General features: G+C 54.6%; 2 protein-coding genes across 8 annotated transcripts in view; both read right to left on the reverse strand.

Moving 5' to 3' along the window:
• Nucleotides 1-691: 691 nt before the first annotated feature.
• On the reverse strand, nt 692-5067 carry Ndufs8 (NADH:ubiquinone oxidoreductase core subunit S8). Of its 4 annotated transcripts, none has more exons than XM_005351629.3 (7): nt 4993-5067; nt 4043-4100; nt 3904-3954; nt 3336-3425; nt 3078-3250; nt 954-1082; nt 692-876 (listed from the first exon to the last, which is right to left on the reverse strand). In XM_005351629.3, exons 2-7 carry the CDS (start codon nt 4098-4100, stop codon nt 745-747), a joined length of 633 nt encoding a protein of 210 aa, XP_005351686.1. In that variant the 5' UTR covers nt 4993-5067; the 3' UTR covers nt 692-744. The 4 variants fall into 4 exon arrangements, with proteins under 4 accessions (XP_005351686.1, XP_013203269.1, XP_005351685.1 ...); XM_013347815.2 differs by lacking the exon at nt 4993-5067 and adding an exon at nt 4847-4982; XM_005351628.2 differs by lacking the exon at nt 4993-5067 and adding an exon at nt 4745-4982.
• A 123-nt stretch (nt 5068-5190) lies between these two features.
• LOC101979568 (aldehyde dehydrogenase family 3 member B1) overlaps nt 5191-12844 on the reverse strand; it is an 18254-nt gene continuing 10600 nt past the window's right edge. For 2 of the 4 annotated variants that reach the window (XM_026781454.1, XM_026781453.1), the window contains exons 6-10: nt 12096-12177; nt 9558-9944; nt 8996-9162; nt 7510-7609; nt 5191-6376 (exon numbers count right to left, since the gene is read on the reverse strand). In XM_026781454.1, the coding sequence (XP_026637255.1) occupies nt 6186-6376; nt 7510-7609; nt 8996-9162; nt 9558-9944; nt 12096-12177 (927 nt within the window). In that variant the 3' untranslated portion in view covers nt 5191-6185. The remainder of the gene's footprint in view (nt 6377-7509; nt 7610-8995; nt 9163-9557; nt 9945-12095; nt 12178-12844) is intronic. The other 2 variants (XR_003377293.1, XM_026781455.1) reach the window with 2 other exon arrangements.

Genomic DNA, 12844 nt, shown 5'->3' on the forward strand with positions numbered 1-12844 from the left:
TTTGGAGCCTGTCCTGGAACTAGCTCTTGTAGACCAGGCTGGTCTGGAACTCACAGAGATCCGCCTGCCTCTGCCTCCCGAGTGCACCTGAGGCATTTTTGAGACAGGGTCTCGCATTCAACTTGAAGCTTGCCATTTTGATGAGATGGACTGTCCAGTGAGCCCTCAGGGATCCTCCTGAGTCCACCCCCAGCAGTGGGTGGCAGACGTGGCCGCATTTGCATTTGTGTGCACTCTCAGGACAGGGACACTTTACTCACTGGGCCTCTACCCAGCCTCCTGGACTCTGACGGACTCTGGCCTGAAGCCTGGGAAGGCTCCGAGTCCAAACAACTACAGCAATGTAGGTCTGAGAAGACAGAAGAACTGGGGTCCACCTCTCAGACAGCCACTACCATGGGGACAACAGGCCCGTGGTGACCAGCATAGCCAGGCCCTGCGGAGAAGCCCACATGTGTGATAGTTCAGGGTCCTGTGGCCAACCACAAAGAGGCCTGCTGGACCTGTGAGTCAGAGGATGACGGGGTCTGGCTGTTAGGTCTTGTGGGCACGTGAGCTGCTGGCGTCCACTGAGGGAACAAGGCCAAAGGTCCATGCACCCTGGTCTGGCCAGAGGATGCCACAGGCCTCTGGCTGTGTGGGGTGGGCTCCACCCTGGCAAACAGATACAACACAACAGGCAGTTGTGGGATCACAGCTTCTTTATGGGCAGCAGGGGCCACAGGACTCAGCCGGGTGGCCAGATCACCGGTACAAGTAGTCAGCCTGGATATTGGCGGAGATCTCGGCCTCCCACTTGTCCCCATTGTTGAGCAGTTTTTCCTTGTTGTACAGCAGCTCCTCATGCGTCTCAGTGGAGAACTCAAAGTTGGGGCCCTGCAAGAGGGAGGAAGTCAGCAAGGCAACCCCCGCCCAGGAGCCTCAGTGCTGGCTACCTCACCCAGCCCACTCACCTCCACAATGGCGTCAACAGGGCAGGCCTCCTGGCAGAAGCCACAGTAGATACACTTGGTCATGTCGATGTCATAGCGTGTAGTCCGGCGGCTGCCATCGGCTCTCGGCTCAGCCTCAATGGTGATGGCCTAAGGGAATGGTCACAGGTCACTGCCACTGGTAGACATCTCCTGGCCCTGGGTGTGCCCCTCACACGGATGCCCACATCCTCAGGCATCCACTCAGCCCTCCATGAGCACCCTCACATGGCCCCTGGAGCCTCTGCCAGGGTTTTGTTCATCTCTTGCCCAGGTGACCCTCCTGTCTCACAATGGAAAAGGCTATCATCTGCTTTGCTCCTTGAGAACCTGTGCCAGGCGGTGGTGGTGCACACCTTTAATCCCAGCACTAGGGAGGCAGAGACAGGTGGATCTCTGTGAGTTCGAGGTCAGCCTGGTCTACAGAGTGAGTTCCAGGACAGCTAAGGCTGCTACACAAAGAAACCCTGTTTTGAAAAACTAAAAAGGAAACCTGTAACCCTAAGGGGTTTCCCTGGGATAGTTAGTGCCCAGTGACTGCCATATTGAACAACCTTTCTGGCAATCCCCACTGTTGGAGAAAATTAAGACTCAGAGAGGTCAAAGGATTTCCTGAAGTCACACAGTAATGAGGCACATAGACCAAACTTGAAGGTATATCTTTAACTGTTGGTTTCTGGGGTACAGCTGTATGCCAGCCAAGAGTAAGGAGGGACAGCCTGAGACCCACAGGCCAGGAGAACTGTTAAGAACTTGACACTCCCGAGTGGCATGCTCATCTTTTTGTGTTTTTTTTTTTTAAGATTTATTTATGGGGGGCTGGAGAGATGGCTCAAGTGGTTAAGAGCATTGCTTGCTCTTCCAAAGGTCCTGAGTTCAATTCCCAGCAACCACATGGTGGCTCACAACCATCTGTAATGAGGTCTGGTGCCCTCTTCTGGCCTGCAGACATACACACAGACAGAATATTGTATACATAATAAATAAGTAAATAAATAAATATTTTAAAAAAAAGATTTATTTATTTATTATGTATACAGTGTTTTGTCTATCTGTATACTTGCAGGCCAGAAGAGGGCACCAGATCTCATTACAGGTGGCTGTGAGCCACCATGTGGTTGCTGGGAATTGAACTCAGAACCTCTGGAAGAGAGCAGTCAGTGCTCTTAACCTCTGAGCCATCTCTCCAGCCCCCTCTTTTTGAGTTTTTAAGAGTGGGAATAAAGCTGGGAGGCAGTGGTGCACGCCTTTAACCCCAGCACTAGAGAGGCAGAGGTAGGAAAATCTCTGTGAGTCGAGGCCAGCCTGGTCTACAGAGCGAGTGCCAGGACAGGCTCTAAAGCAACACAGAGAAACGCTGACTCAACAACAACAAAAGAGTGGGAATAAAACCTCTACCAGCTACTGCTGCAGTTATAGGGAGGATATAGGGATGAGCCTGCTCTAAAGAGTGCCCACTGCCTAGAAGCCATGCCCGCTACTACTGCCAGGGGCACAGCTAGGAGCTGAAGCTAGGCATGGCAGGTCTTAGGGCTGCATCTGCTAGGGCTCCTGCTGGGCACACCAAAGCCACCTCTGCCTCTTACTATTTCCACGAACAGTCCCCACGGCAGACACTTCACATAGCGCCCATGAGCATGGTCATGCCCTAGGAGCAGCCACCAGGGATGGGAGCCTTGGCTGCAAGGCCTTGGCTCAAAGCCAGGACAGGCACACAGACAGGATTCGACACTAGCCCATGGCTCCTGAGCCCAAATGTTACACGGTCGACTGACTCCTAGGGTGGGGTATGGGTATGCGTGCCACATGGCCCACTTGGGATGGAGGCCACCACCGGCTTCCTGGCTCAGCACCTGGACATCAAGGCCTCACTGTCCACTCACAGGATGAGGGTTAGGACTTTTGCCAGGTGGTGCGGCAGTGCGTGTCTTTATCTTGGTATTCCAGAGGCAGAAGCGAGCATGTCTCTGTGAGCTCAAGGCTAGCCTAGTATACATAGCCAGTTTTGGGCCAGTCGGGGCTAACTATTGAGACTCTGTCTCAAAAGAAAAAGAAAGGGACTTTCCCAGGGCTGTGTATCAAGGCAGGGGCAGGGTTAGAGCTCACCTGCGCAGGACAGACGGCCTCACAGAGCTTGCAGGCAATGCAGCGTTCCTCCCCGGATGGGTAGCGGCGCAGTGCGTGTTCCCCCCGGAAGCGTGGACTCAGTGGGCCCTTCTCAAATGGGTAGTTGATGGTGGCAGGCTCCCGAAAGAGGTAGCTCAGGGTCATGCCCAGTCCTGTGAACGGCACAGAGCTAGCATGGGGCTGCTCTCCTCCCCACACATCCATACCCGAATCCCACTTCTCCCCACTGGCACTCACCTCGGATGAGCTCTGTCCACATCAGCGTCCGAGCTGCACGGTCAGTCACAGACTTCATGTCCATATCCAGCTCCTGTACATTCACATACTCTGCAGGAAGTCAAGACGGAGGTTAGGGAGTCTGCTCTGGAAGATGCAGCTCAACTCTCAACTCTAGGTGCAGGCAGGTAGGCTTAGTGAGGGCCCTGGAAAGCCCGTCTGCGGCCCTGGGAAGCTAGTCTATGATCCTGGGCAGTCAGTGCAGACCTGGGAAGCCAGTCTGCGGCCCTGGGAGGCCAGTCTGGGACCCCGGGAAGCCCGTCTGTGGCCTCCGGGCCCCGGAAAGCCAGTCTGGGGCCCCGGGAAGCAAAGCCTTACTGGTAACCCAAAGAGCCCCCAAGCAAAGCGTTTCAAGTTCCGGGTGAAAGGGTCGTGGGTCCCCCTAATGAGTCAAGCATTCTCTTCAGCACACGGCTCCCTCCTTCAATGCCACCACAATGTCCGTCAGTCACATTCTCTTTTGATGAGGGTCCCTGGCCTCAGGTGTGCCTGCGACCAGGCATGTCGGAAGACACCAGGTGGTACTCACTGTATGTTGCTGCCACTGCACTGCTATGGAGGCTTCGGCCGCTGAGTCGTCCTGCAAGGAAAGGGTGACACTCTGCTGCTGGGACTTCATACCAGGAAGCTTGGCTCTCCCACCCCCAGGAACAGCTCCCTGCACCTACCTGTGCGCACAGCCTGGGCCAGGGCCCGTGGTAGCATGGGTGACGTCAGACGGTTCATCTGGGACACAGGAAGGAAAGGAGGTGACGGGTCTAAATCTGCCCTCTCCAGCACTGACTCCCACAGCGCCCCAAGCCTCAAGCTGACCTCACTCTGCTAAGACTCGCCTGGCACCCCAAGTTCCTTCTACTGCAGCTCCTAAGAAGCTCACTGAATCCAATTCCCCTCTCTACGCCTTATCTGTAGCTCACACCTAAACTCCCTGACCACCACTGCATATACAGAGTTAACGCTGAGCCAGGCAGGCTTCAGGCCAGATGCCACAAGCCCTGTCGTCCTGACATGTTAAGTGACTGTCCCAGAGTTAGTGGCACTGGAACTAGGGCAGGAACCCAGAAGTCACCTGCAGAAAAACCTTAACGGTTTAAATAATTCTCACGGTCAAGTTCCTCTCCCCAGCCCAAGGACTCTCCCCAGCTGCCCCAGGTGACCTTGGGCAAGCGATGTCCCCTGACCTCTGGCTTTATGCCTTCGCTATGGGGAGGGGGGTCCCCGACAATTAGGGATGCTGCAACCAAGGGGATGTGGGCCAAGAACCTGGCACTCTACCAACGCTCCAAAGAGCCCCTCCTGTGACCTTTGACCTCTAGCGGGTCTGCCAACTTTAGATCCAGGACCACAGATAATCCTGGAGCCCAACCTACCACTTTCTCGCAGACCTTCCCCTTGACCTCTGACCCTAGGAACGCAGAAGGCATCCGGCGATGCAGCGCTGGCGCCTAAGGATGCCGGCTTTCCGGCCTTACAGCTGCAAAAGGACGCAGAGGCCACGGGTACCGAGCCGACTCCCCCGGATCCCAGACTCCACGGAGTGAGCGGTGACACTACATTCGACCCCGTCGTCACGCCGCCACCCAGGCCCTGTCTTCGCCGCCTTGCCCTGGACACCCACCTTGAGGCGCGCCGGCTCCTTCGCTGGCCCAGGTGTGGTTCAGCCGGGGGGGGGCTGAGCCTAACTTTGGGATGCTGCCATTGGGCGAGCGACTCAAGCCTTTTCCTTGGTGACCTTTCTTGCTGTGGCCCGATTGGTCTGTGGTGCGGCTGCGGAGGAGGGCCCGAATTAACTTTTCTATGATTGGCTGAAGGGAACAGGCGCTTGAAGTTTTGTAGGGAGCTGCCATATTGTATCGGCGAGGTCAATACGCGGACTTCCGAGCTGCTGAAGGCGGGACTTCCTGGGCGTGGTTTGGGACTTTCAATTCCCGGTGGGCGGAGCAGGGCGGTGTGGCTCATTTGAATACTGTAATGGTGGCGACCTCTTCTCTGGCCTAAGCGCTTTAGCCACAAGGCTTCATCTGGTCCTCGAAACAGCCGCGGGTAGCAGGACTTCCCTAACCCTGCCCCTGTGACTAGAGAACTATGAGGCAGTCTGCATGTCTTGTTTGGAGTGATCAGGGAAGGCTCCCTTTAGGAGTCCTGCGGCCAGGAAGGACATGTTGACTTGGTCAAACCTGGCCGGGAGAGGAGACAGGATGTCAAAATTTGGGGTTTTAGTAGTTGAGTGGCTGGAAACGCCATCCCATGGAGCATGGGGCTGATGTTGGTGGGATGTTTCACTTCTGAGTAGAATGGAGTAGATGGGGGTACCATGTGCAGAATTGAGGGGAGGGGAGTCATTGAGGGAGGGATCTTAGCCTTAACCTTGAGGCAGCACCTCCCTCCAAAAAGAGACAAGACACCTGTAGCTTGGGGTCAGCCCTCCTGCTTTTAATACTCCTGGCGACTGGAGGCTGTTAATTCGTTCCGATTGTGCAGGTAGAAACCCGAGGCTCCGCGGACCTCTTAGACCTGCCTGGTCACAGGATATGGCCTATGCCATGTACCACTGCTTCCCTGCAACACTATCCACAAGAAGGTGAGCAGTTCAGAAGTGCCCGTTCCTCCCTAATGCCATGGGTAGCACTGGAGGAGACAGGCCACACCCCTTCTCACATCCACCCATAGCCTGTCCCAATCAGAACAGTCAGAGGTCCTAAAGGGAAGCCCCAGAGGGAGGGCAGCTGAGCCAACTGCTCTGCCACCTGGCCCTAGCAGGCCACTTCCCCAGCAGCTGTGTCCCAGGGGGGCCCTGTGGCCCCGGTGTCCTCATAGCAGTGTGCAGCTGCAGCTCCTCTCCTCCATGGCCATCAGGAGCACCCTGAGGTTTCGGCTGGAGTAAGGCGGGTAACGAAGGTCATTGATTTTCTCCATCCCGGGACTGCGCAGCAGACAGGCACGCTGGTTGGAAAAGGTGTCGAAGGAGAACTTGCCATGGTACCTGCCCATCCCGCTCGATCCTGTGGACAGCATGGAACATGGGCTTTAGGTCCTTAAAGGCCAGCTAAGAGGACATCACATAGAGTGTGTTCTAACGGGTGGGCTATCTGAGCCTCTTTCCCCATCTGTTCAGTGGACTGATCGCAAGACATACAGATAAAAGGCTGAACTCCAAGCCTGCCACCAGACCAGTATGCCAGGTTTTGATCTGGAACAGGCAAACTGAAGTCAAGGGCATGAATTCTCGAGCCTGGCTGCCCAAAGTTAAATCCGAGCCCTGTCCTAAACAGGTATGTCACTTGGGCAAGTGACTGCCTCAGACTCCTCCTGTGACAGAGGCACCCTCCTCCTAGGGTTGTGGTAGACATCTTCAAACTTGTGTAGTTCTTAGTGTCTAGGAAGAGAGAAGGACTCAGCTCAGAAAGTCCAGGGGACATGGCCTGGATGGAGTTGGGAAGAATGGAGCTGGCTTGTTGGAAGAGTAAAGCCAGAGGAATGTAGAGTGAGCCATATAGGGTGTGGGTGGGGAAAAAAGGGGGTAGGGAGGACTGTGGCTTGGGGGCAACTTAGCGCTGAAGGTGGGTAACATGTCAGGGCCAAGCTCAGTAACCCACAACAGACTAAGGGAGGGGAACCGGAGCAGGGCTCCAGGGCAAGACCTGGACGGGGCAGACCATGCTGTCATTCCAGTACTGATTATGACAAGGACACTTTCAGTGAGAAAGTAGACCCAAAGAAGTGACTGCCAGGGCCACATGCTTTTAGGCTTGCTGGGATACAGCTGTGACATTTACAGTTGTGTGTGTGGGAGCATCTCCACATCCCAGGCCTCCGGGAAGCAGAGGGGCCCAGAGCTGGGATCACAGGAATTGTGAAGGCTGAGGGAGCATCATCTGACCCTACCATGGAGGTGAAGGCACCAGGACTGAGTGTGTGGATGGGTGGCTATGAAAAAGCCAAAACCTGAAGGTTCCACCACAGACTGTAGGGAGGTGGGAGGCAGGCTAGGTGGACACGGTCTGTGGAGGGGGCTTCCTCTCGTGTCCGCTCCCCTGAGGGTGAGCCGCATGTCCTGTAGTCAGGGTGCTCGAGCAGCAGAGGGAGGATGCGACCGCGGATCAGCCCAGGAGGCCAGAGGGCTGCTGCCACCTACCCACTCCTCCGAAAGGAAGGCTGGACAGGGTCAAGTGCATGAAACCATCGTTCCCGCAGAAGCCCCCGCTGCTGGTCCGGTCCAGGACTTGTTTGATCACCTGGGAGAGAAAGAGGAACTTGCTTAGCACATCTGGCTGTACCTTGTTTCAATAGGGACTGAGGTCCAAGGTGGGTCTAATGGAACATACCCACAGACTCCACCCTGGGGACACGTTCTCTGTGTGTCCACCTTTGTGCAACCCTGGCACAAAGGAGAAATCATAAGACCTGGCATCATCTGGGAAAGGTAGAGTGGGCACAAGAGGCAGCTGCTGAGTCTTGTGGTGACAGTTTTCATGAGAGAGAAGGGAGAGACTTTGTGGGACGAGTTTGGGCCGCTAAGGCCAGGTTTGGACTCAGCAGCCTGAGATTGGCCGTGCCTGACTTCCTTGAAGGGTTTTCCTGCAGTCTGCAGGTCTGAGAAGGCTCGAGGGAAAGGAGACAGGTTTGTCCTACTTAATTTCGTGTTATTCAGTGATGCCAGCTCTGAGGTGGGCTTTGTCTGGTGAAATGGGTCCCACAGGGTGCAGCATTGCCTCAGCCCGACCTCATTACTGATGGTTGGGAGTCATCATGTGGTTGCTGGGAATTGAACTCAGGACCTTTGGAAGAGTAGGCAATGCTCTAATTGCTGAGCCATCTCTCCAGCCCAGGTTTTTGTTTTTAATTTATTACATTTTATTTATAGTGTGTTTATGTGTACTGGTCTCAGCTCGTGACGGTTTTGTGGGAGAAAACCATATGGGAGTCTGTTCTTCTACCACAGGATTCTTGGAGATTGGATGTCTTTACTGACTGAGCTATATCACCGGTCCCCTTAATTGGTCAGTTTGTTGTTTGTTTGTTTTAATCTTTAGAGATTTGTTTATTTTATGTGTATGTTTTGCCTGCATGCATGTATATGTACCACGTATGTGCTTGGTGATTGAGGAAATAATAAGAGGGTATCAGATCCCTGGGATCTGGAGTTGGAGTTATGGGTCATTGCAAACCAGCAGGTGGTGCTGGGAGCCAAATCTGGGTCCTCTGCAAGAGCACGAAGTGCTCTTAATTACTGAGCCATCTCTCCAGCCTAATTTGGTAAGTTTTGTCTCATGTGCAGGAAGCATTAGATTTGTTTTCCCAGGATCAAATATAACTAGGTGTCAGTGCACGCATTTGTGGTCCTAACACTCAGGGGTGGAGTCAGAAGGGTCAGGTTCAATCCAAGACTACACAGTTTAAAGCTAGCCTGGGCTTCATGAGACCCTATCTCAAAACATTGTCTGTGATGTCATCCAGGAGAGTTTGGCCCGGGTAGGGTTTGACTTCTGGGAAGGAGGGCAGGGGCAAAGCCAAGAGGCCACCACGCCTGAAGTCCTCTAACTACCCAGAGGGGCGTGTTCCCTCTGTTGCCCCCCCCCCTCCCCACACACACACAGCTCACTACTGGTACTTTATCCCACCTGGCTTTTCTGAGAGAAAGCGTACAGCGCGAGTGGCTTCTCCCGGCGGTTGATGAAGTCAATGGCCTCATCCAGGTTCTTCACAGTCACCACAGGCAGGATGGGCCCAAAGATCTCCTCCTGCATCACAGGCTCCGTCTCCTGCACATCCACTAACACTGTGGGTGCTGCAATGTAAGGGCAACTCAGCCTCACCCATGGGCAAGACGTGTCCAGCGAGAGGGGCTCCAATGAAGGCAAGGCCTGTTCTCCACACAGGGTAGACCCAGGGTCTAACTCCCTAGGACCTCACACTTGCGGTCTCGAGTCTCACAGAACAACAAAATCTAGAACAGAAGCTTAAGCCATACTCTGAACCTCTGGAGTGGGGTCATAGCCCAGTGGATCCAGAGTTGGGGAGTCACAGGCTCAAAGTCACAGTGATGGGGTGCTGTGAACTGGGCACCCAGGACTGGGTACTCAGGCCAGGCTCGAGAGGTGGGGCAGAGGATTCAGACACAGGCTGAGACCTGTAGTCCAGCGTGGAAAGGTCTTGGCCCAGGTTGGGAAGAGAGGGACTCACCAATGTAGAGATTGCTCTCATCGCTCTGGCCACCAATGACCACGCGGCCACAGCCCAGCAAGCCCTGGAGCCGCTTGAAATGTTTCTGGTTGATGATTCTGCCCAGGCTGGGGGAGGTCTGTGGGTTGTCCCCATAGAAACGTGTGATGGCATTCTGCAGGGCAGGTACCAGCCGCTCCTGCATCTCCTGGCTACACAGGATATAATCGGGGGCCACACAGGTCTGGCCAGCATTGAAGTAGCGAAACCAGGCCACACGGTTGGCCACAGTCTGGGGGTCACAGTCATCGTCCACATAGCAGGGGTTCTTACCCCCCAGCTCCAGGGTGATGGGCGTCAGGTGTTTGGCAGCAGCAGCCATCACGATCTTGCCTACATAAGGGTTCCCTGGGTACATGGAAAGGGCCTACAGTGGCTCACTAGTCAATTGGCTAAGTGGGTGGCCTCACCTGGATCCCGCACAGGGGCTCCAAAGGAAGAATTTATCCTGCACTCCCAACAGTGAATGGGACTCCATGAGCCTCTCCCGGGTGGAGCCTTCAGCTCCTACCTGTGTCCGCTTCTGTCCCTGGCCCACCTTACAGCTTTTTCTCCAGCCTGTCATAGCACAAGGCATCTCTCCATCTCCTGAAACCTCTGATATCCTCTGCCTTGTCCTCTAAGGCCACAGCCCAGTTCAGCCAGACTGATGCTCAGTTCCTCCTCTGTCTCACATTCTTCTTCCCAGAGTTCCTGGTCTGCAGGCTCCTCCCCAAGTCCTGCCCCCATCTGCTCCTCCTCCAGGCCATCCTGGCCCTTGCCTGCAGCACCGCAATTCTCCCAGTCCTTGTTTGCTCTCTGCTCTCCTTAGTTCAAACACTGCAGTGGCACCTGGCAACGGGAACGCTTGCCTGTGATCCCGGTGCTCAGAAAGCTGAGCTAGAAGAGTAGCTCAGATTCAGTGCCAGCCTGGGCTACACTGAGATCCTGTTTCAAACAATGGCTCTGATGGTACAGCCCTGTAATTCCTGCACTCGGTAGGTAGAGGCCAAAGTGTCAGGAATTCCAGGCCACCCTCAGCTACATAGTGAGTCTGAGGCCAGCCTGGGGTACATGAGACTTTGTCTGGAAAAAAACAAGCCAAACCCAAATAAGAGCAACAACCCAAGGGCTGAGAGTATGGCTCAGTGGTAGAGCATTTTTCTGTCATGAATGAAGTTTGGGGTTTCATTCCCGGCACCTACACACTGATAAAAGACTCCAGAATCCTAGCACTCAGGAGGCAGAGGCAGGCAGATCTCTGTGAGTCCTGGGCAAGCCTGATCTACAGAGCAAGTTCCAGGACTGTCAGGGCTACACAGAGAAACCCTGTCTCCAAAAACAAAACAAAAAGAATTCAGAACATACAGCCTCTGACATACAGTCTTGTGTACTCAACAGAGACACACTGGTTTTGGGAGGAGGGGCTGATGTTCTTCCTAAGGACTGTAGCTATGGTAATGGATAGACTCTGATATTCTTCCTAAGAACTGTGGGCTAGTCATGGAAAGACTCTGTCTTCTATGCAGACTGTGTTTTGGATTGCCTCAGCTGTACAGATGAGAACAGACTGGATCAGTCATGGGCCTTGCAGTGAGATCTCAGCCAGGTCTGTTGGGACCTGCCTTGAAAACTGGCCTTGGGCTTTGCCTTGCCTCTGCACCTAGCCGTGAGAACCTCACCTAAGGGCCACCATGACTGAAGGTGTAGGGGTGACTTTGACGGCCCCTGCCTACTGAGACTGTTACCAATGGTTTTTCCCCACAAAGAAGACCAATCCACCTTTGCTTCGGCAGTTTTCCCTGTCCCCAGCAGGGCCTTTCCTAGGCTTGAGGCAAGGTCTAGAGGGAAGTTCAAAGCCCACCTCTCACTTACTCTAACCACCTGCATGTCAGAAGCCAGCCAGCTTTTGCTCAGGCCCTGGAAGCATGCCCACTACCTCCTCTTCCTTTTCTATCTTTCAGAAACTGCATCATGGTCCCTTGAAGCAAGCTGTCTGGGACCGGGGACTTGCTAGTATAATGGCAGGTGACCTCTGAGAGCTAGCAGCACTAAGTAAGAGCTTGGGTGCAGATCCTATCCTGGCCAGCAGGGCAACCCTAGGTTGGGTACTGCTGCCCTTCAGCACCCCGAGGCAACCTCTCACCTGTTGGCACAGGGCCTGTTGTTAGGGCTAAAGGGAGGTCGTGGGGTCTGCTCTCAGGGCTGAAGGAGGTCGTGGGGTCTGCTCTCAGGGCTGAAGGAGGTCGTGGGGTCTGCTCTCAGGGCTGAAGGGAGGTCATGGGGTCTGCTCTCAGGGCTGAAGCAAAGTTATGGGGTTTGCTCCTAGGGCTGAAGCAAAGTTATGGGGTCTGCTTTCAGGGCTGAAGGGAGGTCATGGGGTCTGCTGTTAGGGTCTGGCTAAGTAGGATCTTGGCCTGGGCAGACTTTTGGCTCAAGGTTGAGCTTGGTTGGTGGTTGTGAACATGAGCATCTGTCTTCCCTAAGGGTCTGGAGGCTGGAGCCACCCCCGAACCTTACCTGTGAAGAAGATATAGTCGAACCTGTGTTCCAGCAGCTGCCCTGTCTCCTGAGGCCCACCCAGCACCACCGCAAAGCAGCTCTGTGGGGGGCGGGGCAGACAGAAGTCCTCAGACCCAGCTTCTGAGTTCAGGGGTGGTCCAGCCTGCCTGGAGCCTGCCCACTTTGCTTCATCCAGACTTGGACAACCCTTCCTGAGAACTTCTGGGGGGCTGAGCAAGAATGAAGCTAGGGCCAGCTACAGGACCCCAGGGGACAGACTGCCCTGGCTACGTCCTAGAAGGGAAACTGATGTGGGGCATAGGAATGGAGCCAAGGCCGTACAACTCAGAAGGGGTCCCCTAGCCAAGGACAGAGACTCATTCCTGCAGCTCAGCTCTCAGGAAGCTGAGGTAGGAGGAGCACTATGAGTTTGAGGCTAGCCTTGGCTACAGAGTGAGCCCCCCCCCCAAAATAGAAGAGACAAAGACTGGAGAAGCTACTCAGCAGGCCAAGTGCTCGCTGTGCAAGCATGAGGACTGGAGTTCGATCCTGAGCACCCACTGGAAAGCCAGGTGTAATGGCAGGCATGTAATTCCAGCACGGAGCAGTGGAGAAAGACAGATCCCAGAGACTCACTGGCCAACTAGTCTAGCCAAATTCTCCATTCCAGGAACCAGTGAGAGCCCTTGTGTCAAAACGCGGGGTGAACATTTAAAGAAACACCAGAGGTTGAGCCTGGCCTCCTCTTACACAGAAGCATGCTGTGG

This window comes from Microtus ochrogaster, chromosome 8 (assembly GCF_000317375.1).
Source record: "Microtus ochrogaster isolate Prairie Vole_2 chromosome 8, MicOch1.0, whole genome shotgun sequence".
Taxonomy (NCBI): Eukaryota; Metazoa; Chordata; class Mammalia; order Rodentia; family Cricetidae; genus Microtus; species Microtus ochrogaster.

Excerpts from the sequence above, each read along its gene's own strand:
- Ndufs8 (XM_005351628.2), bottom strand. The coding sequence starts at position 4,798 with ATGCCTTCTGCGTTCCTAGGGTCAGAGGTCAAGGGGAAGGTCTGCGAG. Across the intron at positions 3,426-3,903 it reads TGCAGTGGCAGCAACATACA|AGTATGTGAATGTACAGGAG; the intron begins GTGAGTACCACC and ends GACTTCCTGCAG. Across the intron at positions 1,083-3,077 it reads AGGCCGTCTGTCCTGCGCAG|GCCATCACCATTGAGGCTGA; the intron begins GTGAGCTCTAAC and ends CCATTCCCTTAG.